Source organism: Rhinatrema bivittatum, chromosome 1 (genome assembly GCF_901001135.1).
Source record: "Rhinatrema bivittatum chromosome 1, aRhiBiv1.1, whole genome shotgun sequence".
Lineage (NCBI taxonomy): Eukaryota > Metazoa > Chordata > Amphibia > Gymnophiona > Rhinatrematidae > Rhinatrema > Rhinatrema bivittatum.
In genome coordinates this window covers 689,559,345-689,585,763 of record NC_042615.1, presented here as the reverse complement: position 1 = coordinate 689,585,763, position 26,419 = coordinate 689,559,345, and the positions used below count along the sequence as shown (strand labels likewise).

General features: G+C 46.1%; 1 protein-coding gene across 1 annotated transcript in view; it reads left to right on the top strand.

Moving 5' to 3' along the window:
• ANKRD31 (ankyrin repeat domain 31) overlaps positions 1-25,872 on the top strand; it is a 70,269-nt gene extending 44,397 nt beyond the window's left edge. The window contains exon 4 of the mRNA XM_029619094.1: positions 25,721-25,872. Coding sequence (XP_029474954.1) covers positions 25,721-25,872 — 152 coding nt within the window. The remainder of the gene's footprint in view (positions 1-25,720) is intronic.
• Positions 25,873-26,419: the final 547 nt, after the last annotated feature.

The window sequence follows — 26,419 nt, the reverse complement described above, 5'->3', positions numbered from 1 at the left end:
ACTCCCCTCAGTTGTGCGGCAAGTTGCGGTCTTCCCAAACAAACCACAAACAACATACAGTTGAACTTAAGAAAAAAACATTCCTCATAACATTTTAAATCCACCCTTCTCCCAACCATGTCACTCACTCTGTTTCCATGATTGAATCTGAGGACTCCTCTGTCAGAGCATCTATATCCATGTCCTCCTCTGGCTCTGAGGAGCTAGTCTTTTCAGGCCACCTCCACCATGCAGGCACGCCCTCCTCCTCTATTGCCATGGGTTCAGGTGTATCTGATTCGTTACTGCTTTGTACAGCTGCCTGCTCTGCCTCTTCACTGGCCTATGGGTCAAACTGTGCCGCCGAAAACCTGGGAGTTGTAGTTCTTTTCACCCTCTCTAGCACCCTCTGCTTTTTAACTCGGGTGTTGGTTCTCCCTTTCTTAAAACCATTCCGCTTTTCCTGCCTCAGACAGGGTTGTGCTTCATTACACACACACACACCCCTTTTAAATATCCTGGAACCCCCTGAGCAAGGGGTTCCAGTTCCCTCTTCCAATCGTGAAAGAAAATCTGCATTAACATGTTCTTTACTGGCTCTATGTCTCACCTCAAAATTGTAAGCCTGCAGAGCCAGGTACCATCGCGTTAATCTAGCATTTGAGTCCTTCATTACATTTAGCCATCTGAGGGGCGCATGATCGGTAACTAGAACAAAGCATCTGCCACAAAGATAATACTTTAAGGCTTCTATGGCCCACTTGGCCGCTAAGCATTCTTTCTCAATAGTAGCATACCTTTCTTCATGGGCGTGGAGCTTACGACTTAAATATAATACAGGGTGTTCTTCCTCCTAATCTATTTGTGATAGGACTGCTCCTAATCCTCTCCCAGAGGCGTCCATCTGTAGCACAAAAGGTAGGGCAAAATCCACTGCTTTTAGTACCGGATCTCGGCAAAGCACGAGCTTGAGCTGCTCAAATCCCCGAGTCGTGGTCACCCCCCATTTTAACTTGCTCGAGGACCCTTTTCTTAAGTCATTCAAGGGACTAGCCAACTCAGCAAAATGTGGAATAAACCTGTAGTATCCGATTAACCCCAGGAAGGCCCTTAGCTGTTCTGCGTCTTGGGCTACTGGTAGTCCCGAATACACTGCACCTTGTCCATAAGGGGACGAACTACCCCTTTTCCCACCAGATGGCCCAAATACTTGACCTCTCGCTGGGCCAACCTACTTTTAGCTGGATTAGCGGTTAACCCCGCCTCCCTTAAGGACTTCAACACGACTTTGACCTGCGTGAGATGGGACTCCCAGTCTGATGAATAGATGACAACATCATCCATGTAGGTTGCTGCATAGCCTATGTGTGGGCGCAGTACAACATTTAAAAGGTGTTGACAGCTGGCAGCAGCCCCCTGTAGGCTAAATGGCATATGCACAAAGTGATATAATCCCCTGGGAGTGGCAAACCCGTTTTTTCCCTTGAACTCTTCTCCAGGGGAATCTGCCAATACCCTTTTGTTAAATCCAAGGTGGTAAGGTATTGCGCAGTACCCAGCTTCTCCACCAGCTATTCTACCCTGGGGCATCGGATAAGCGTCAAAACTTGAAATTGCATTGACCATCTGAAAATCAATGCAAAAGCACATAGTGCCATCTGGCTTTGGCACAAGTACAATAGGGCTGCACCACGCACTACTAGATTCCTCTATCACTCCCAACTGCAGCATCTCTTCTACCTGTCGACACACTTCCATTTGCATTGCTTCTGGTAGGCGGTAGGGTCTTCTCCTGACTACCTTCCCCGGAGGGGTTACTGTGCTGTGAGTAACTAAGTTTGTGCACCCGGGCAGTGGGGAAAATACATCCTTTGCCCCCTTAACCAGCTTTTCTATCTGAAACCTTTGGGTCCATGTTAGCTCCTCGCCTATTATTACCCCTCCCCTTGTTTCATTTCCTGTACTTGGGGGCCCAAATCCACCTCCTCCTCCTGGACGAGGTCCTTTGCCATACCCTGCCTTTCGATCCACGGCTTGAGGAGGTTAACGTGATAAACCTGTGTACATTTGGGACCCACTTTAACTTCATAGTTCAAGGGTCCCGGGCGTTTCACTACCTTTCCCGGACCCTTCCATTTTGCCACCAAACGGTTAGGTGAGGTGGGTACCAGGACCAGATCCCCTTGCTGAAACTCCCTGTCTCGAGCACCTTTGTCATAATAGGTCCTCTGTCGATTTTGAGCTTGTCTCAGGTTTTCTCTAGCCATGCCTAGGGTTGTTTCGGCGTGTTGTCTCAGACCCTTCATATAACTCACTATATCTTGCTGAGATGCTTCTGCCCCACTCCACTGTTTGCAGATTACATCTAATAACCCCCTGGGTTGGCGGCCAAATACCAGCTCAAATGGAGAGAACCCTGTAGATGTCTGCAGTACTTCCCTTGTGGCAAACACTAGAAAAGGAACGAGCTGGTCCCAATTGCTCGAGTCCTTCTGCAGGCAGCTACATAGCATGGCCTTGAGAGTTTGGTTGTACCTTTCTACTAGGCCATCTGTCTGCGGATGATAAGTTGCTGTGTGTAAGTGCGTAATGCCAAATTGCTCCCACAGATGTGCTAGCTCTCAAGACATAAAATTTGACCCCCTATCAGTTAAGACCTCCCTCAGGACCCCAAATTGGCAGAAGATCTTTACTAGCTCTTGTGATATCACTCTAAAGGTCGTGGCCCATAATGGTATTGCCCAGGGAAATCGGGTCGCATATTCCATTACGACCATAATATACTGGTACCCCCGCCTGCTCTTCTCTAAGGGACCTATTATGTCCACTGCTAGCCTGTCCATTGGCTCTTGCACCATGGGGAGTGGCACTAGGGGTGCTTTTGGTGACACCCATGGGGACACTAGCTGGCAGCTCGGGCATGACCTGCAAAACCTCTTAACTATACTGTATATACCCAGCCAAAAAAATCTTCTCTTGACACGTGCCAAAGTGCTGTGTATCCCCAAATGCTCCACCAAAGGATGGTCGTGGGCTAACGACACTATCTCCTTCTGAAGTACAGTGGGTACCAACAACTGTATACAGGGTTCTTGCTTAGTCAGCCCCTCTTCCACCCTATACAATAAACCTTTTTGTATCATGAAGTATGGAAAACTTTCAGTTTCTTTATTAGCAGTGTCCTGCCTTGACATCTTGGCCTTCTCCCAGGCTAACTTCAACGCGGGATCCTTCTTTTGTTTCTCCCCAACCCTGAGAAACGAGTCATAAGTGTCCCCACTATTTCTTTCATACTTCCATCTTCCACTCCTCCCTCTCCCAGGTCAGTTCGGTCTCACTTTTCCCGCTTCCTCTGTGCTCTCGGCTTGCGGTTTTCCCCGGGGTCTCTACTACATCACTCCCTTCAAAAGGAAAAACCTCCCCTAGAGTCTGTTCCCTAATTTGTTCTGCTTGCGCCTGAGCCCTAGTAGTTACAAAGGTCTGCTTATTCTGTAATAGTTCAGCCAGGCGTCTCCACTCCCGACCTAGTATTAGGGGTATAGGTAACCCTTCCACTAGGGCCACCTCCACTGTTTCTTTATATGTACCCCATTGTACCCAAATGTTTTTCACAACATGCCTCACGGCATTTCATTGCACGCATCTCACTGTCACCATCTCCCCTTATGTTTTCCAGGTGTCTAAACCTATAAGCCTGTGCTGACTGTATGGAGATCAATGATTGATGGTCCCCGTGTCTAGCAACGCCTGTAGCGGATGCCCATTGACCAGTACCCACTGAAAATAGGGATTGTGTACGTGGGTCGCTTCCCCTCCTCCTTGCTTTGGGAGTTGGGTGTAAGCCGTCATCTGTTGAGGACACTCGCTACGAAAATGACCTGCTTCCCCACAGTTGTAGCACTTCAACGTCCTTTGTGATCCCCACGGTGTTGGACCTTTCTCCCTAATCCTGAGGGTTTATCCCTTAGGAGTGCCTCTCCCCACCTGTTCTTATACTGGTTGGGCTGGCCCCTTTCGGTTCTCTCACCCCTGTTGAGGTCGTGGGGACCCCCATAGCAGCCTCCGCTTCTAATTACCTCTCCATATTGAGTATTACCCTTTCTAGCCCACTGGCACCTTGCCTCACCACCCAATTCCTCATTGGCGAGGGTAGGGCATGCACATATCTTTCTAGTACCACCATTTCAATGACCTTAGCCACTGATTTACTCTCAGGCTCAAGCCAACGGTAGGCTAAGTCCTTAAGGCATTGAGCCAATGCTCTGGGGCGATCATTCGGCTTGAAGCAAGTCTCTCTGAATCGCCTTTGGTAGGAGTCCTGAGATATTCCCAAGTGGTCCAAAATAACTGCCTTCACCACAGCATAGTTCAAGACTTCATCTGGAGCCAAGGCTCTATAGGCCGCCTGCGCCTCCCCGGCCAGGCATGGGGCCAGCCTCGCAGCCCACTGGTCCCGGTGCCAACCTGCCACACTGGCTACCCTTTCAAAAGTTATCAAGAAGGCTTCCAGGCCATCCCCGGCCCCCATCTTTTCCAGCTGAATGTTTTCCGCAAAGTCTGCCCTGCCGAAACTCCCGGCAGTCATAACTGATTGGGTAGTACCTGCGGGTCCTGAGGCTTGGGTCCCCAACCAGAGATAGGAAGTTTTTTGCTGTTCCTCTAGTAGTTGCAGCAGAGGACACTGCTGCTGCTGCTGCTGTTGATGCTCCATAAGTTGGCGCATCAGCTGTTGCATCCCCTCGTGTTGTTTCTTTTTTTTATAATTTATAATTTTTATTGCTGTTAACAAGAACAATACAAACAAGAAGCAGAAGATACAGCAGTACGTAATACATGGTAGTGTTGACCCCCCCTCCCTCCCCCCTTTCATGCTACTCATAATCAATAAAATGAAAAGAAGAAAAACGAGATATCATGTAAGTGATGGTTACTAAAGAACCAAAGAAATGAATGAAAGAAAAGGTCCTGTAAAATGTCCATGCAATTGTTCTATGATATTATGAAAGCGCTGGAAGCGGTAATTGTCTCCAGGATATGTAGGGGTTCCATATATGGTGAAATTTAGATAGTCGGTGATGTTTAAATGCAATCAGGCGATACAAGGTGCACGTCCTGTCCAAGCGGGTCAATATCTCCGTGGATGTTGGGGGTTGTATTCTCTTCCAAGAGGCTGCGATTTCCATAGCAGTCGAGTTGCAGACCAACTGTATAAAAGTCTGTGCAGAAGTAGGTAAGTTATCATCAGGGAGATGAAGAAGGGCCGGATCCTTAGTAAGATGAATAGTGCTGCCCGGGATCTCAGAGAGTGTCGTTGAGACATAGGACCAAACTTTTTGAATATACACACATTCCCACCACATGTGAAGGTATGTACCCAACTGGTGACAGTTCTGCCAACACATTGGGTCATTGCTAGAAGAAAAATGATGAAGGTGCAAGGGGGTAAAATGCCACCTGTAGAGTAGTTTGTAGTTAGCTTCTGTAATTCGGGCTGATACCATGCCCTGCGACATTCGAGTAAAAATAATATCCCATTCCTCGTCAGTAAGAAGTCTACCCAAATCAGTTTCCCAGGCCTTCAAATGTGCCGGTTTTGTAGGCGGACGGGATGCCAATATCTCCTCGTGTTGTTCTGCATTTGGGTTCCCATCCACTTGAGCACCTCGTCAGAAGCCATCTCAAAAAAAAAAAAAAAAGAAACAAGAGGAGACCCAAGTGTGGTCTTGCGACAACAGACTCTCTCCACTCCTTTCCTGGTCCTCCTCCTTGTACCCACACCCAGAATCCCTGGCCTCTTACCAGACACTCCTTCTGGGTATCACTTTTTTTTTTCTCTTCTACGGGGATTTTCTTTTCCATAGGCCACACCAGCGTTACATCTTCTACTCCCTTCTGGAATCCTCCTGCGCTCTCCCGCTATACTTTTACCTTATAAGGGTTTGTAAGCATGCTGCACACAATCCCAACGTTAATGCTTCTCCAGTAGGCGAACTTCGTGAATCCCACTGCTACCACCATTTATGTCGTGAGGTGCCTCAGAAGTCACTCCCAGATCCCTCGTCCGGCTCCAAGCGGTCCTCAACTATGACTCTTTTTCTTCCTGGTAGCCTCTACTGCTAGTCCTAGAAGCTCCTTGGTGTCGGCTCAGGCTTCCTGGCCTCTATACAACAGGTCCTTAAACCCCGGGACAGCTTGGCTCACAGGCCCGCCAAGTTTCCCCCAGGTAAAACACAAAGCAACAGTGCAGAATCAGAACGTAACAGTTTCTCTTATAAAGTTCTTTTACTAACAGTCTGTGGTAGGACTGAGGAACTCCCTTTTGGCACAAAGCTACAAATTCAGGCTTTTCCAGCCAGATAACTGCCTTGCTTGGGAATAGCACAACTCGCCCCAACTCCCCTCAGTTGTGCGGCAAGTTGCGGTCTTCCCAAACAAACCACAAACAACATACAGTTGAACTTAAGAAAAAAACATTCCTCATAACATTTTAAATCCACCCTTCTCCCAACCATGTCACTCACTCTGTTTCCATGGCTGAATCTGAGGACTCTTCTGTCAGAGTATCTATATCCATGTCCTCCTCTGACTCTGAGGAACTAGTCTTTTCAGGCCACCTCCATCATGCAGGCACACCCTCCTCCTCTATTGCCATGGGTTTAGGTGTGTCTGATTCGTTACTGCTTTGCACTGCTGCCTGCTCTGCCTCTTTGCTGGCCCATGGGTCAAACTGTGCCTCCGAAAACCTGGGAGTTGTAGTTCTTTTCACCCTCTCTAGCACCCTCTGCTGCCTAATGACACCTTTTGTGACTTTATTTTCAGTCCTCTTTTGCGTACCCTGCGGGATGCAGGGGCGCACTTGTTGTTTTTCTTTGTTCTGATGGGGGGACGGCCACCTTGCCTTCCCCCCAGGTCTATTTCGCTTTTGGACTGAAATAGGCCCTCTGCTGCCTAATGACACCTTTTGTGACTTTATTTTCAGTCCTCTTTTGCGTACCCTGCGGGATGCAGGGGCGCACTTGTTGTTTTTCTTTGTTCTGATAGGGGGATGGCCACCTTGCCTTCCCCCAGGTCTATTTCGCTTTTGGACTGACATAGGCCCTCTGCTGCCTAACTTGGGTGTTGGTTCTCCCTTTCTTATCAACATTCTGCTTTTTCTGCCTCAGACAGGGTTGTGATTCATTACAATATGTACTTCTGTTTCTAGCTCTCTGGTTTTGCACTGCATGCAGAGTGGCTTTTTGAGGTTTCCATTCCAGTTTTTGTCTCCACATTTGTAATTTGTGGGCTTTTATTCTGTATTTGGTGAAGGTTGGATTTGTATGTGTGACTGAGGTGTGAGGTATTTTACTAGTAGGTAGGGATTTGTATTAATCTTCTTTGTTGCGTGTTCTCATTCTCAGTAGATCATGTATTGGTGCTGCACTGCTGCCTTTTCAGAGGAAGGGCAATTGCTGTTTGAGCTCTTGGAATTAGTGTTGCAGTGGGATGGAAGGTTTGCTACACATGTGCTGAGTGGTTTTTCAGGTTTTGTATTTTACAGTGACCCTGGTAGTAAGGGTGTTTGTGTTTCTGTTACTGAGATAGCACCAGAATCAGAATATCTTTTTTATGTAGCGAGTTGTATTTGAAATATCCTAGTTCTGCTCTGCATCCATTGTTTGGGGACGTAGGGGGGGCGGGGGCATTTGGGTTCCTGTGGATGCAGCGTATGTGTTTACATTTAGCCACTTGATGGTCAAGTGTTCAGTGTGTCATGCCTGTAAGCATTATTTGCCAGGTGTGTCCCAACAGAAAAAAGGTTGAGAATCACTGGTCTAATTAACTGTGAGAACTGAAGAAAATAAATGCTCCTTGTTAACAAGTCTGGATGCACTGTTTATTCTAAACAGTGCATCCAAACTAAAAGATGGTGAGAATGCACAAGCAGTGTGGAAACTGTCACATTGACCAACCTCACCAGAATTGCTTATGTAACCAAAAATGGTCATGCACAGAGAACAGAGTCGTCTAATGCATTCTTCAGCTTGGAGCAGTAGGGCTGATATGTACCACTGAATGTCCCTTTCATCCTAGGAGGCAGACACCGCTCAAGCTTTGATTAGCAAATATTTTTTATTGAGGACCTTTCTAACTAGCTATTCACTTCAGTCTCCTTTCTAGCCTCAAATAGGTGAATCAACCACTATATTTTTAATGTTTTAATTTCTGGACATTAAGAGGTAAATTTTCAAATGTTACACAGGGTTGTACATGTAAAATCAGCCTATGTGCGCCTAAATACCTCTGCGCAGTAAGCAAGTTTGCAGATGGGCAAGAGTATATGCATACTGTTGCTGCTGCGTGGAAAAGTATGCATGTACAAAGAGAGTCCAGGGCAGGGTTTCAAAGTACATGCATTCTTCATCAAACACACTTGAAAATCAAGTTGCAGAAATTAAAACGGACCTCACTAGGTGGTGGTGGGGTCTGAAGGAAGTCGTGGAGGATGTGGGATGAATTGGTAAAGGTGAGGGTCAACTGGTGAAGGTTTTGCTGAATTGATGCTTGGAAGTACATGCACAAGTATTTTCATAAGCAAGATTCGCGCATACTTCAGCCAACTTTATAAAATACCGGGCTCTGCACATAAACTAAGGATTATTACATGTATAAGTTACAGTTATTTAATGCAGAAAATATATGTGCACACTTTTAAAAATAGATGTATAAACTATGTGGATCTCTGGGTTAAAAAAATGGGTGTACTAAAACACGTGTACTTTCAGACTGCTGATACATGGTATTTTATAAACTGCGCAGTAGTTGCTGCACAGTATATAAAATACAGGCATATCTTTAGGCATAGCTGAATATGTTTGTGTTGAGTTATGTACACTATAGAAAATTACTTTCCCTCTCTGAATGATATTCTTTTTTGCTTTTCAACCATTGCTGAAAGCATTATAGCAGTGACTAATTCTATCCATTTGTCTGGGGCCATGATAACTTCCATTAAACATGACCAATCGGATCCAAATTTTGAGGAAGTTGGAGCATGGACCTGGCACCTACCCTGTTGAAAATGATCTTGATCCAATATGGTTGAAGGTAATTCTCAATAAGGTCAAAACTGAAAAGTGCTAGAAAATCCGTGCATAAGCATAGTTTTCACTTCCTTCCTTCTTTTTCTTAGCGTTTACTGGAAATTTTTCTCTCCCAGGATAAGCAGGATGGTAGTCCTCCCATATGGGTGACGTCACTGGATGAACCCTATCATGGAAAACTTTCTGTCAACGTTTCTAGAAGCTTTGACTGGCACACTGAGCATGCCCAGCATGCCATAATCCCTCGAGCCACAGGGGTCTTCCTTCAATCGCTTTTTTCCACGCTGCAGTTTGCCTCGCGGTTAGGAGCTCTGTGAAAATTCTCAAAAACATTTCCTCACGGAAAAATCTTTCAATTTACTTCAAAAAATTATTCCTTCATAAGGGTCTCCCATTGGGAAAACTTTTTCCACCATTCGCTGAGTAGAAAAATTACTCCGAGTCGGTTCCCGCTGCCACCTTTTCGGTGCCCGCAGGCCTTCGACCATTTTTGGGCCTTTTTTTACCTGGCAACAGGTTTCCAAAAATGTCCGGAATGTACCTGCACCATGTTGATTACCGACCCGCACGGTGTCTGTGTGATGTGCCTCGGCTTATCACATGATGTTTCTACTTGCCCAAATTGTGACCAGATGACTCCAAAGGGTAGGCGGGCTCGCCTTGACAAAATGGAGACGCTGTTTAAAATTAAACTAACTCCATCAACATCCACCCATTTGTCACCGGCAGGGGCATCAAAAAAATCAGATACAAAACCCCGCCGGGAGCACCAGGGTAGCGGTGACCATCCATCACCAACCTCGTCCAAGTCATCGACAGCATCTACCTCGGCGCTGGGGAAAGACCGGGCTAAGCACCGAGGGAAGCACCAACATCGGCACCAATGTGAGTCTACTCCCGGTGCTGGTACCGACACCGCATCGACTTCGATGGCTATCGAACCACTTGCGAAGAGGGCACGGGTAGAGGAGCTGATTACACCGGAACAACCAAGGCAATCCCCACTGATATCGGTGCTGGGTACTGAGCCCCCACAGATCCCTGTGGAGCTTCCAGTAGTGCCTAGCCTGTCACTCCCTGTAGCTGCTCTTTCATCATCAGCTTTCAGGGAGGAACTGGACAGTTTTATCCGTCAGGCAATGCTCGATGCCCTCCGAGAACTTCAGCCACCGGTGCCGGCCCCCATACCGGCACCATTGGAGCCATCGATGTTTGCACCGTTGCTAACCAGATTGGATACACTCATTGGTGCCCTTCCAACTCAACCAGGGCCACCGATGCCAAAGCAATCCGTGCACCCTCCGAAAGATCCAATTCCCATTCCCGGGTCTTCGGATGACGAAGGTACCGATTCCAGTCCGATTTCACCGATGCCTCAACCGATGCTCGGTCCATCAGCGCTCTCAGGACCAAGACGCTCGTGGTTTCCATCAATGCCCCCGGTTCCACCGAAGCGTCCATCAATGCCACCGTAACATCCATCGAGTCCATCGAAGGATCCATCGGTGCCACCATGTCCTCCACTACCAGCTTTCTTCCCTCATCCAGGATCTCGGCCAGAGACCTTCTCTGATACATGGGAAAATGTGGATACCAACACATCCATGGAGGATGTTTTGTTAGCGCCATCTCTTCCGGAGGAAAGGAGAAAATCTCCCCCAGAAGATCTCTCCTTTGCAAATTTCGTTAGGGAGATGTCAGAGACAATTCGCTTTGATCTCTGTTACGGGAGCACTAGGGAGTGATCCCACTTTCGGGGAGAGTGATGTGCCCTTGGATCACGACGCAACTGCAAAGAGGAGCTCCTTAGAAGCGCCAAGGCAGGTGAGACATATCCCAGCATAAGCGGACAGGCAGAAGACCAGGGACTCTGACCTCCGTCGAACCTGACACATCAGTAGAGACCCAACAACTCAAAGCTGGTCTCTGGGGTAGCCCTCCAGCCACTCGATAGCCCTTTCGGACCTGCCATATGGGAATGGCAAAAGCGCCAGGACGGACAGAGGTCGAGGGCAGACGATGGAACTGGAACAAGATGAAACTTGAAGACTGAAGACAAACAGACAATACTTGAAGACAAGGATCAGACGAGGACTTGATAAGGATGAGGCAAGGCTGAAGAGAAGAACATCAGGGACACTGATGAAGACACTTGCTCAGTGGAAAGACGACAGAAGAGTTAAAACTCAGTATGAAGGTATTCGGTCATGACTTGTAGCAGCACCCATCCTAAAGTGAGCTTCGGGGACCAGGCGTGATCGATGCACCTGACAGGTCATTCGAAGGAAGACGAAACTTCCGACCCGGCGTGGAAGACGCATCGGAAGGTCAACCGAAGTTGGACTTAGGATGGCCTACTAGGAGGTAAAATCCGGAACCAGGACATCCGAGAGGAAGGCTTCCCTGACGAGGGAGTCAAAGAGTCTGAAGGCTCCTTGATGTAGAAGCCAAAGGATCTGAATGCTTGGCAGCGAAAAGGACTGAAGACGAGGACGTCAAAAGGATTCTGAAGATGAAGACTACTTGACACGAAGACGTCTGGCATGACAGGACATCTGGACTTTAAGCCCCAGGACACTCAGTCAAGAGCATCGAGGTGTCAAGTAAACTGGAGAACAAGACATCTGAGACATCTGGACTTCAGACCCCCAGGTCACCCAGCCAAGGGCTTCGAGGAGGCTCCGAGAGGCAGAACAGTAGGATGACGGACTTCAGGAAGGACAGGACATCAGAAGGCAGGACTTCAGGAGGATCTGAAGGTGAGGACATCAGGAGGGTCGGACAATGAAGACATCTGAAGACAAGGACTTGGATCCAGCGAGAGACCAAACATGGAACGAGGATGAGATGAAGGATCAGGAACCACAGAGTAAGACAAGGGAATTCCCACGAAGAACAGGATACCTTGAAGAAACTGACATGACGAGGAATCCTAAGGAGGACTAGTTCCTTGTGAAGGCAATGAAGAACTGAAGGTTGGGCCTTTTGTAGGGCTGAAGAGGAAACACCCAAGATGGCATCACTAGGAGGAGCCAGGGACTTCACCCATCGCTGGCCCTTTAAATGAGGAGAGGAAGCGCAGCTCCGCGCCTAAGGAGACAGGACCAGGGACAGCAGCCATGCTGCAGATCGGAGCAGGAGCGGCACTAGGCCGTAAAGCCAGGCCCGGCGTCAGAGGCAGCTCCAGCCGCAGGAATGGAAGCTGGAGGCGGCTCCAGCTGCTGAAGAAACACTGGCGTCTGCGGCCTCTGGGCCGCAAAGAGGAAGAGAATGTCAGCAGCTACTGCCGCAAAGGCAGAAGGCTTCAGGGCGGCCTCCGGGCCACATGGAGACCCAGGCAGTGGTTCTCCCTGCCGCGGACAATGGCAATGATGGCGGCGGCGTCTGACCCGCCGCGGAGGAGAAGCATCGGCGGCCTCCTGGTCGCAAGGAAAGGAGAGACGGCGGCAGCTCCTGCCACGGAGAACAGCGGCACAGCCCGCAGTGTGAGAAGGAAGGCATGGGTGGCCTCTGGGCCGCGAAGACGGCATCGGGGCTGGCTGGCGGCGAAAAGAGGTGAGAGACTGCTCGCAGCCTAGCCGCGGGCAGAATCGTAACAATCTCATTACAGAGGAAGACACAAGGCACAAAACATTGGAAGTGCTCCAGTTTGTTGATGCCCCAAAAGAAGTCGTAGCTATCCCGGTGCGCGAAGTACTCGTTGATTTACAACATTGTCTCTGGAAGCATCCCTGTGCTGTTCCTCCAGTAAACAAAAGACTTTTCTTGTCCAGCACGTACCTGGTTTCCAAAAACCACAAATGCCACATCAGTCAGTGGTGGTTGAATCAGCACAAAAGAAATCCAGAAGACTTCACCTCATTCGTCAACACCTCCTGGCAAAGATCAAAGATTCCTGGACATTTTAGGTCGTAAAAGTTTTCGGGGCTCTATTATGGTGTCACGAATAGCTACATACCAACTCTACATGACACAGTACCAGAGGAACCTTTGTAAACAGGTTCAGTCGCTAGCCGACTCTCTTCCTCAACAGCTAGCTGACTCTTACTCAACAGCAAGACAGTCTCAATGCCATATTACATAAAGGCCTTGAAGCTGGAAAACACGAAGTTTGTGCTGCTTATGATTCCTTCAAGACAGCTTCTCGTATATCAGCTACAGGAGATGGGCCTGGCTAAAAGCTTCAGACCTCAGACCTGAAGTCCAAGATAGACTGGATGATTTACCTTGCACCAGAGAAAACCTCTTAGGTGATAAGATATAGGATACAGTAGCTCAATTTAAGGACCATAATGAAACCCTGCACCAATTGTCAACGATTACCACTGAGGGTCCCTCTTCTGCCAGAAGGTCAACCAGAAGAGACCCTAAAAAGCCATTCTATCGCCCACGCAGATATTACCCACCAACATCTCAAGGGCAGATAACCAGACCATCTCAGGGAGGACATCATCGACAGCCTAAAGCATCCAGACCTCAGCCTCCTCCACAAACAGGCCAAGCATCTGGATTTTGAAACTTTTCGAGAGAACAGCAGCCCCTCCATAAATCCAAAACCAGATTTACCAGTAGGAGGTCGGATCCATTATTTCATAACCAATTGGCTCGATATTACCACAGACCAATGGGTTATTTCCATCTTAACCCAGGGGTACCGTCTAAACTTCCTCATGGTACCCCAGGATTCACCGCCCAATCTGCTGTGGATTCACAAAGACCACACAACTCCTTTAGAGTCAGAACTATCAACCCTTCTGGACACCAGGGTCGTGGAACCTGTTCCCCGAGCACAGCAGGACAGAGGGTTCTACTCCTGCTATTTTCTCATTCCAAAGAAATCAGGCGGCTTCCTCCCCATCTTGGACCTCCGCAATCTCAACAAATTTTTACGAAAAGAAAAGTTCAGGATGGTGTCCTTGGGCACCATACTTCCCATTCTACAAAAAGGAGATTGGCTCTGTTCTCTGGATCTTCAAGATGCTTACGCTCACATTCCAATCTTCCCACCTCATCACAAATACCTGCGTTTCATCGTGGGACATCAATATTTTCAGTACCGGGTCCTGCCTTTCGGACTTGCCTCGGCACCCCGTGTATTTACAAAGTGCCTAGCTGTGGCTGCGGCCCATTTGCGCAAGAAAAGCATACACATCTTTCCTTACCTAGACAATTGGCTCCTCAAGAGCCAATCCAAACAAGGAGCTCTCAACGTTCTCAAGCTCACCTTAAATCTGCTACACTCGGGATTTCTCATCAACTACATAAGAAATTACCATGCTGGGTCAGACCAAGGATCCATCAAGCCCAGCATCCTGTTTCCAACAGCGGCCAAACCAGGCCACAAGAACCTGGCAATTACCCAAACACTAAGAAGATCCCATGCTACTGATGCAATTAATAGCAGTGGCTATTCCCTAAGTAAACTTGATTAATAGCAGGTAATGGACTTCTCTTCCAAGAACTTATCCAAACCTTTTTTGAACCCTGCAACACTAATTGCACTAACCACATCCTCAGACAACAAATTCCAGAGCTTAATTGTGCATTGAGTGAAAAAGAAATGTCTCCGATTAGTCTTAAATGTGCTACTTGCTAACTTCATGGAATGCCCCCTAGTCCTTCTATTATTTGAAAGTGCAATTAATCGATTCACATCTACTCGTTCAAGACATCTCATGATCTTAAAGACCTCTATCATATCCCCCCTCAGCCGTCTCTTCTCCAAGCTGAACAGCCCTATCCTCTTCAGTCTTTCCTCATAGGGGAACTGTTCCATTCCCTTTATCATTTTGGTTGCCCTTCTCTGAACCTTCTTCATTGCAACTATATCTTTTTGAGATGCGGCAACCAGAATTGTACACAGTATTCAAGGTGCGGTCTCACCATGAAGCAATACAGAGGCATTATGACATTTTCCGTTTTATTAACCATTCCCTTCCTAATAATTCCTAACATTCTGTTTGTTTTTTCGACTGCTGCAACACCCTGAGCTGAAAATTTCAAAGTATTATCCACTATGATGCCCAGATCTTTTTCCTGGGTGGTAGCTCCTAATATGGAACCTAACATTGTGTAACTACAGCAAGGGTTTTTTTTTCCCTATATGCAACACCTTACACTTGTTCACATTAAATTTCATCTGCCATTTGGATGCCCAATCTTCCAGTCTTGCAAGGTCCTCCTGTAATGTATCACAATCCACTTGTGATTTAACTACTCTGAATAATTTTGTATTGTCCGCAAATTTGATAACATCACTCATCTTATTCCTTTCCAGATCATTTATACATATATTAAAAAGCACCAGTCCAAGTACAGATCCCTGAGGCACTCCACTGTTTACCCTTTTCCACTGAGAAAATTGACCACTTAATCCTACTCTCTGTTTCCTGTCTTTTAACCAGTTTGTAATCCACGAAAGGACATCGCCTCCTATCCCAATCCTATCCCTATCTTGTCCTATACCAGAAATCCCACCTGACTCCACCTCTTGACTTTCAATGGAGCGGATTTGAACACCACAGTAGCCACAGCTTTTCTGCTCAATGACCGCGCAGACGCACTTTCCAAACTAGCCATTTCTCTGTGCACGAAGAACACAGCCTCAGCCCATCAATTCCTAACATTGCTAGGGCACATGGCTTCCACAGTCCACATCACTCCTATGGCCCGGCTGGCTATGAGAATAACTCAATGGACTTTGAAATCTCAGTGGCTTCAAGCCAATTAACCACTTTCCTCTCAGATTCAAATAACCCACCAATTGCGTTTATCTCTTCTATGGTGGACGAACAAGAACAACTTGCTAACAGATCTACCCTTCCAGCAACAAGTTCCGCAAGTAACTTTGACCACAGATGCATCCACCTTGGGTTGGGGAGCACATGTGAACAATCTTCAAACTCAAGGTACTTGGACAAAGCTCGAGTCAACATTTCAGATCAACTTCTTAGAGCTTCAAGCTATACGTTATGCTCTCTATGCGTTCAAGGATTGCCTTTCACACAAGACTGTTCTCATACAAACAGACAACATAGTTGCAATGTGGTATCTCAACAAACAGGGAGGCATGGGCTCTTATCTCCTCTGCCAAGAAGCTGCGCAGATCTGGGACTGGGCCCTAACACATTCCATTTTCTTCGGGCCACTTATCTGGCAGGCATACAGCTGACAGTTCCATCCCCACGAGTGGTCCCTGGTTCCTATGGTAACAACCAGAATCTTCCAACGCTGGGGTCAACCAACGATACACCTCTTTGCGTCCAAACCAAACCACAAAGTGGACAGATTCTGCTCCCTGCACAGGCAATGAAACAAGTTAGCCATGGATGCCTTTGCTTGCCCCTGGAACTCAGGCCTCCTGTACGCGTATCCCCCGATATCACTGATAGCCAAAACTCTCGTGAAGCTGCAACAGGACAAAGGGTCAATGATACTCATAGCCCCCTATTGGTCTCAACAAGTGTGATTTCCCATACTTCTCGATCTCTCGATCAGAGAACCAATTCGCCTGGGCACAGCGTCCACTCTCATCACTCAGAACCAAGGCATGTTATGCCATCCAAACTTTCAGACCCTATTCCTCACAGCTTGGATGTTGAAAGCTTGATCCTTCAACCGCTCAACCTTTCAACTGATGTCTCTCAAGTGCTAGTAGCTTCACGAAAGCCTTCCACATGAAAGTCCTATAGTTCTAAGTGGAAAAGATTTACCTTAAGGTATAGACCCTTTTTCCTGCCCCACTCCATCTCTATTAGACTATGTCTGGCACCTTTCAAACTCTGGTCTCCAGACCTCTTTGGTGAGGGTACACATGAGTGCTATCTCAGCGTACCACAATGGAGTAGGGGATGCCCTAGTAACAGCGCAACCCCTTGTGAGTAGATTTATGAGGGGTCTATTACAACTTAAGCCCCTCACTGAATGGGAACTAAATGTAGTACTTACAAGGCTCATGCGCTCCCCATTCGAGCCTATAGATTCCTGTGATGTTAAATTTCTTACATGGAAAGTTCTCTTCCTAATAGCCATTACATCTGCTCGAAGGGTTAGTGAGTTACAAGCACTTGTCACATACTCACCCTATACAAGGTTCCTACATGACCGAATGGTCCTCCGTACTCACCCTTAATTCCTTCCCAAGGTTGTTACTGCTTTCCACTTGAATCAGTCTATAGTCTTGCCCACAATTTTCCCAAGGCCTCACTCTCACCAAGGCGAGAAGGTTTTACACACATTGGACTGTAAACGTACACTTGCATTTTACCTAGACCACACTGCAGTCCATAGAAAATCCACCCAACTCTTTTTGTTTCTTTTAATAAAAACAAACCAGGAGAGAGCAGTGATGTCATTGCCAAGCATCGCCGCCTAGCTCCGAGCTCCCATACTGGCTCAAATTAATCCTCCTGCATCCAGGCTCTACAAGCTTCATTTTTGAAAAAAAAAATACACTGGAGGCCATCCCCTCAGCGCGATGTTGGCGCTGAAGAAAATACCCGACCTTCAAAAATTTTCATTTTCAAGCGCTGTGGCACAGGCGGCGCTGAAGGAGGTGGACTGGGCCTCGGTAGGCCCCTAGCAGTTGGACGTGAGAGGCATAGGAGGGGATGGGGTGGGTGAAGTTACCCCGAGTCGGGCTGAATTCCAGCACTGGTTTGGGGAAATAAAAGGTGCCATGTCAGGGATCCAGAAGGATATCCAGGATTTAAGGACTGAAATTGCTGGGCACCTGGCTACGCTGGGAAGCAGGGTGGAGGAGACTGAGGCTCGGCTAGAAGATCAGGCCTCAGTACTTTCAAATTGCCAGATAGCCCAGGATAAAATCCTCCTAGCTACTACTCTCCAACCTCAAGCTACCCCACTTCATCTATGCAGACGATGTACAGATACTTATCCCTATCTCATACACTTTCCCGAATGCCATGAAAATCTGGAACTCCACGCTCCTCTCAATCAACAAACTGCTAAACTCTATTCATCTTTCCCTTAACACCACTAAGACTGAAATTATGCTAGTCACGCCACCAAGCCACCCCATCACGCCCTCCCTATCATCTCTCCCACCACCCTCCTTTCAGCTTTCCCAACATGCCAGAGACTTAGGGGTCATCATTGACAATCGCTTTAATCTAAAGAAGTTCATCAGCAATACCCTAAGGGATGGCTTCTTCAAACTCCAAACCCTCAAGAAACTGAAACCACTTCTACACCCCACAGACTTCCGCACTGTTCTTCAAGCTACAATTCTATCCAAACTTGACTACTGTAACTTCCTCCTCTTGGGGTTACCTAAGAATGTCACACAACCCTTACAAATTCTACAAAACACCACTGCTCGAATCATAACCAACACACGCAGAAATTAACATATAACCCCCATACTCATGAACCTTCACTGGATCCCTATTACTTCCTGTATTCAGTACAAATCCCTCTCTCTCATTCACAAAGCCCTTTACAACCCAGAAATGTACTGGCTTAACGGTTCCCTTAAATTCCACCAAGCCAAGAGACCCACAAGACACCAATATCATGCAACCATGCTAACCTTCTCCCACAAAACCACCAAACTGGCCGCTACTAGAGCTCGTCTACTCTCTGTATCAGGACCAACCCTTTGGAACACTATGCCAGTAGATCTTCGCCAAGAGGATTGCCATAAAACATTCAAACGAAAACTCAAAACATGGCTTTTCACTAAGGCTTTCAAATAGTACTTATCACCAAAACTCACTCATTTTGCTCACCCTTCAATTATCTTTGCTAACAATATTCTTTCCCTGCCACACAATGCTTTTCCCCTCACCACCCCTCAGCCCTCCTCCATACCTCTTTTCTACCCTCCCCTATTAGTCCATCCCCCCCTCCCTTAACACCCCTCTTCTCCCGTGTCCCTGCCCCTGTCAGATCCCCCAGTTCTAACTTTATGATCTCGCATATGATAACTATCTCTCATAGTTGCTACCATCTTTGATTTTCAACTTCATGCCTTGATTTACATAACTTCAATAATGTACACTTTGTAAATAGTTCTATAAACATATGCTATATATCCTCCCCAACGCATCTACTGTAAATAGTTCCTTGCAATCTGTGCATCTCCTCCTTTCCCTCCCCTATGCAACCCTTGCAATTCATCATTCCCCTCCCTATATGCAATAACCAACCCTCCTTCCCTCCACTTTGCATTCTATGCATTCTGTCCATCCTCATCCCCCCTCCCTCTACCCCCTTTCCTCCTTTCCCCTACTCCATCCCCCAAACATTTCTCTGAGTATCATCTCAGTTATCCAACAATCTCTATTTAAGTCTCTCTATTTAAGCCTCATTTATTGTATAGTTTTTAATCACTGTTTTCCTATAAGTTCTATGTAAAGCCTCTGTTTTGCTGATTTTGAAGATATAATCACTGTTTTCCCATAAGTTCTATGTAAAGCCTTTGTTTTGCTGATTTTGAAGTTATAATGTAAACCGAACTGATGTTATTCTACGAAGTCCGGTATATAAAAACCACAAATAAATAAAATAAATAAATAAATGATATGCAAATCTGGCTGGAGGACCTTGAGAATAGGTCTCGGAGGGCAAATCTCAGATTTAGAGGGATATCCAAGACAGAGGACATTTTGGACTGTAAAAAGGTAGTAATTGATATTTGTGGGCAGATTCTGGGCCCGCTGGCTGATGATTCTCATGTTCCGGTTACAGTCAAGCTGGAAAGGGCACACAGAGCCTTAGGGGTACCACGTCTTAATAGACCGAGAGATATTGTGGTGTGTTTCCACATTTATGCAGTGAAGGAGGAAATTGCCCTGAAGGCCCGTAGGGAGGGCCCCGTGATGTGGAAAGGCAACAAAATGGAAGTATATCAAGATCTAGCCCCATCTACTCTGCACAAGAGGAGAGAACTACGAGATGTTGTAACTACGCACCGTATCCATAATGTTCAATATCGATGGTTGTTCGCCTTCGGCTTGAGTTTCACCATCGCAGGAGTCACTTCATGGATCAACGCTCTGGAGGAGGCCAGGGATATCCTGCAAGCTGCTGGCATGAACATTGGTATTCAGGCAGCTGCTCCTGGAAGCGACAGACAGGGGAGGCCCCGCGGTGAGATGCCCAGATGGCAGCGTGTGGAGAAGGGGGCAAGAGGCTTCGCCGTCACTCCAGCAGATCTTTACAACTTGGTGATCACCCTGGCTGAACTGTTAGCAACTGCTTTTCTCCAGATTACCTATATGGGATATAGCCCAGGATATGTCTTCACCGGAGGACTTAAACTGGTTCCGTATACTAATTGCTGTTTCTACCTTTAAGGGCCTAATTTTACTATGTTCTTTTTGTCACGTTGACATGTTTGTAAAGGGGGATGCGAGTTGGTGTGGGGTCGGGGCCAAGGGGGCGCAATGGGACGATGTACACACTTCTCCAAAATGTGGCCCACAGGGGTCCAAGTGGGTTTAATTCAGGTCAATGGGAGGGATGAGAAGGGATGATGGGGGGGTGGGGAGATACTAATTCGACTACCAAGAGATACACTACCATGCATCAAAATATTGGAAATCATAGGGGGTTTCATTTTCAAACTCAGGGGCCAAGACAAAGTATGGCTTTATCTCCAACTCCCAAGGGGATGATGGCGAGGTTATGAATCATGTCAATCAATACGAAGGGGTTGAACTCCCCCCATAAGAGAAACGCATTATTTCAGGAGGCAAAAAAAGGGAGAGCAAACATAATTTTCTGTCAGGAGACTCACCTGCTTAAACGTACGGAACGCTTGCTGCATGATAACTTTTTCTCTCAACAATATCTAGCGTCCGCCACTATCAAATGGAAATACTGTGGGGTGGGTATTCTATTCGTACGAACGTTAGTGATTGACGTAAAAGACAGCAGGTGCGATCCTGACGGGAGATACATTGCATTAAAAATTCTGGTGGATACAACTCTTTTCACTCCTCAACATATATGGTCCTAACACAGATCAGGGCAAGTTCCTAGATACCATATCTGCATTACTAGCATCGTGGGCTGAAGGGCATGTGATTGTGGGAGGGAATTTTAATCTGACTAGGTATGCTTTCTTGGACAATTCGGGAGATGGAGGTACGGGTCTCTGGACACATAGGTGGGCCCCTTAAACACTTGATATCCGAGAGGGGATTAGAAGACATTTGGTGGTTACGACACCCTACTCAGTGTGATTATACCTATTATTCTCATGTCCACAGATCCTATTCACGTATAGATATGTATCTTGTAGATAAAGAGCTATTACACCTTACCGTAGATGCTAGAATAGGACTTATAGCTTGGTCCGATCACTCACCAATCTGGCTGGAAATTACATTACCTAATAAACAGGCGGGTACAGTTTTTTGGAGACTAAATGACAGTCTTTTAATTGATCGGTCTTTTGTTGATGCTCTATCTGGGGTCATCAGAGAATACCTGACATTCAATAATTTCGAAGGCATTTCCCCATGCACATTATGGGATTGTCTAAAGGCAGTAGTTAGAGGTAAACTGATCTCACGGGCTAGTTTTCTTAAAAAGGAAAGGTCCGCCCGTCGTGATCTTCCCACTCACCATATTGCCCACTTATCCCTCAGTCATAAACGTTCCTTAAATCCTGGTACATTTGAAGCCCTCTTATCCGCTAAAAAGGAGCTTCAAGTTCTAGATCTTGATAGGATAGCCTTTCAGATGGATCAGGTTAAACAGCAGTACTTTGAATTTGGTAACAAGGCGGGACGCTTCATAGCTAGACGTGCAAACCCACATCACTAAGCTGATTCTGGAGATCTTCTGTTCAAAGCTGAGGACATTAGTGCACGCTTTACAGCTTATTATATGCACCAGACACTGAAGTGGCAGACACACCTATAGATGACTATCCGGCAAGTATAGACCTTCCTTCCCTACCTGACGACCTCCAACAACTTCTCAATGCCAACATCACTCACGCAGAACTATACAAGGCGATCCAAGAGCTTAAGGTGGGCAAATCCCCTGGGCTCGATGGGTTTACTGCCAAATTCTATAAGGTATTCCAAGCTGTGGTGATACTGCCTTTACTTGCTATGTTTAATGCTTTGATAGGAGAAGGTTCACTTTCCCTGGAATCAAACTTAGCAGGCATTACTATTCTGGCCAAGAGTGGCAGGGACCCCACCCTTTGTGGTTCCTACCGCCCCATATCCTTAATAAATATTGACCTTAAGCTTTTGGCCAAGATTCTGGCTACTAGACTTGCCATGGTGGCCCCATCCCTAATCCATGAAGATCAGTCTGGCTTTGTTCCGGGTAGACTGACTTCGGACAATGTGAGGAGAGTTTTGGAGGTGATGTGGCAAGCAAAGCAGGAAGGTACTCCTATGGTACTCTTGGCTTTTAATGCAGAGAAAGCTTTTGATAGAGTGCATTGGCCTTACCTGTTTAAAGTTTTAGATAAATTTAATCTGGGTCCTAACTTTATTAAATGGATACAAAGTTTATACGATAATCCAAGGGTTAATGGGGAATATATAACACCTTTCCCAGTAAGGAGGGGCACTAGACAGGGCTGTCCTTTGTCCCCACTTCTTTTTGCACTCTCCTTGGAGCCTTATGCGGCTAGGGTTAGGGCAAGCCCAGATATTTGGGGTTTGACAAAGGGGCCAGTTGATTATAAAATCTCCATATTTGCTGATGACCTTCTATTTACTGTCACTGAACCCGAACGGTCTCTACCCTCCTTACTTGATGGGTTGAGAGATTATGGGGCAATTTCTGGTTTTAAGGTTAATGAGGATAAATCAGAGTTGCTCAATGTCTTGGTTCCAATGGACCACTTTTGCACTATTGATCAGTTAAAATAGGTTCAGACTGACAGGATCTGTTTCGCCTAAATTATATTCCCCTGTTTTGTACCATTCAGGATGATTTGGCTAGATGGGACAGGGAAATGTTTTCTTGGTTCGACAGGATTGCCATCATTAAGATGAATATACTACCCCGGCTCAGTTATTTTTTCCAAACCCTCCCTATATCTATCCCTGATGCCACGCTAACCTTATGGCAACGAAAGTTACTTAGTTTCATATGGAAAAGACGACCACCCCGGGTGGCATGGTCTACCCTCTACCAGGAGACGTTGCGTGGTGGCTTGCAGGTGCCTAACCTTTCTTGGTATTTTAGGGTCTCCCAACTAAGTGCCTTTCTTATGTTACATTCTGAGAGGACATTAAGACCATGGGTGCGAATCGCATCTTCACTTGGAGCTACGCCTCCCCTTTATATCAGAGCTTGGCAGAGAGGGCGCAGGGACAACAAAGATCTTTCCCCTTTCACACAACTCTTGTTTCAGGTCTGGGACAAATGGATAGACTAGTAGGTCCCAAGCAAGTTTACCATCTCACCTCTTTTTTACACGATAGGTCCTTACCTCTGGGTTGTGAACCAGGGGTTTTTACCAGATGGGGGTCACATGGTCTTTACAAGTGGGAACAAGTTTGGGACGGGCAGCGTCTTTTATCCTTTCCAGATTTACAACGTCTTTTTCACCTGCCAGATATGGACATCTACGCTTAGAATCAAATTTTGCACTTTTCTAGCTCGGCCCAAATAAGGCTAGAACTCTGTAAGGGTAACTCCCTTTTTGAAAACATAGGCTCTCAGACCACGAGAGTTACCAAACCTATTACTAAAATTCTTTCTCTTCTCAAGGGTACTTCTCCAGGCAAAGCGACCTTTCAATGTGCATGGGAGCGAGACTTGGGGGAAGTTATGTCAGAGGAGGCCTAGGATCAAATTTTTCATGCTATCAGTCGAGGTTCAGTATCGACCTCTATTTAAAAAAATGGCTATAAGGTGTTATATCGGTGGTATCTAACCCCAGATAAATTATGCAAAACATATGGGGGGGACTGATAATTCTTGCTGGAAGGGGTGTGGGCAGATTGGGACATTTATGCACATGTGGTGGGAGTGTTCAAGGGTTCAAGAGTTGTGGGAATCGGTTCGTGATTTTATCACTCAACTGACGGGTTTTGTAATTCCCCTAGATCCCAAAAAATACCTGCTTCATGCTCCCCTGGCCGTAGGTTCCTCTTACACACAATGCTGGATTTGTCAGGTATGTTCTGCTGGTACATGTGAATTAGCCTTTTGGTGGCGAAAGCCTGTAGTTCCTTCTCTCACTCAATTTCGCTCTCGTTTGGAAAAGGTATTCTATTTGGGTAAGCTGACAGCTATTCGGGGAGATAAACTACATAGTTTTGAACAAGTGTGGCAACCCTATATTGACTGGCAAAATTCCAAAAAATAACTAGTGGGAATAATGTATGGCAGGTTTAATGGCTCAGAACTTCGATGTCCTTTTTTGGAGCTGCTCTTGCCCTTAGAGTTTTCTTTGCAACCTTGACAGTACTTGACGGCGACAGCATCAGTATTATATATATCACTTGGTGGTTCTAGTAGTGGGATCACATCAGCCGGGGATGGGTAGGGGCAGGGGGAGAAACATTTCATAACCATACGACAACTGGGTAAATCACAATTTATTTTCATATATGACAAACAAGCCACACACGGAAACACATATACTTGAAACACAGCTTGTTTATTTTCTCTGTTATCATATGCAACATTCTTTATTATGTATTTGTTAACCGCAGTTTTGTACATGTTGCAGAGTCTTTTCTGGGTTTTACATGTTATGTTTTCTTGATTGCTATATGACCAGAATCCACTGTGTTCAGTCTTTTCTGGATGTTCCAATTGTTATGTTTTTACTTATGTTGTCAATAAAACTTTCAATTACAAAAAAAAAAAAACCCAGGAGTTGCAGTAGGCAAACAAACTCTCTCCAATTGGCTAGCAGACTATTGAATTCTGCTATGACAAATCAGGCCTTCCTCTCCAGGGACGAGTAAAGGCGCACTCAGTGAAAGCAGTGGCAACCTTAGTAGCACACAATCGTTCAGTACCGATTGCTGACATCTGCAAAGCTGCAACATGGACCTCTCTTCACACATTTGCAGCGCATTACTGCTTGGACAAGGAAGGCCGCCAAGATTCAGCCTTTGGCCAATCTGTCTTAAAGAACTTATTTCCAGGATAATCCCAACTCCTTCCACATCCAACCTGCTGTGATTTCAGGCTGCCTCATTTTTCCCAACAGTACACCAGTTGTGCCTGTTGCACAAGTTGTAAGCTGTTGGTCCAAATCAAACATGAGTCAGCCTGTAGCTTGCTAATCACCCATATGTGAGGTCTACCATCCTGCTTGTACTGGGAGAAAGCAGAGTTGCTTACCTGTAACAGGTGTTCTCCCAGGACAGCAGGATGTAGTCCTCATGAAACCCACCCGCCACCCTGCGGAGTTGGGTCCGAAATGTTTTTTTATTTTATTTTTCACTTGCACCTATTGCTACAAACGAGATTGAAAGGAGACCCCTGTGGCTCGAGGGATCATGGCATGCTGGGCATGCTCAGTGTGCCAGTCAAAGCTTCTAGAAACTTTGACAGAAAGTTTTCCGTGATAGGGCTCCATCCAGTGATGTCACCCATATGTGAGGACTACATCCTGCTGTCCTGGGAGAGCACCTGTTACAGGAAAGCAACTCTTATGTCTATAATTTTTTTTCAATTATGCACTCATTTTTTCACAGAACTGTCCAAGCAACCTGATTTAATACCAACCTCTACCTACTTTCTGCAAGTAAATAAAATATTATTAATAAGTAACCAAGAATTTCTGCCATGTCATATAATGGATCAGCACTGGAAGCACTATATAGATTGCGATGACCTGACCTTTTGAGAAATTCATGAAATATGATTTAGTCATCACTTTTTGGCTTTACAATTCTGGGGGTTTTGAGAAGTTAACCTCAGCATTGGGAAACTTTTGGGTGGATTAATAATAGTGCCCTGATAAATCTAAGTATATTCCTATTTAATTACAGATATGCTGAGTAACTGATGATGGGATAGGGTATATGTAACCTATTTACAGATGATTTTCAGCTGCAACAGGTGGAAAATTCTGTAACAGTATTTTTTTTTCTCTTTTCTAACGAAGAAATGCTGTACCCAGAAATTCATTTACTGTTGAAAGGGAACTCTATACTCATTATTCCAATCTACTTATTATTCATCCAAATAAAACTGAACACCTTTTTGACACGGTGGAGCATGAAATAACACTTTTTGAAGGCAACTTCCTGCAGTTGCTAACAACAGTTGCTCCATTTTGTGCTAACAACAACAGAGCAATGGTTATCAGTAAGCTCTCTCTGTTGTGGTAAATATGGGACCATGTGACAGCCCTGACTGTTTTGTTGCCCCTAACACAAAGTAAATGCTCC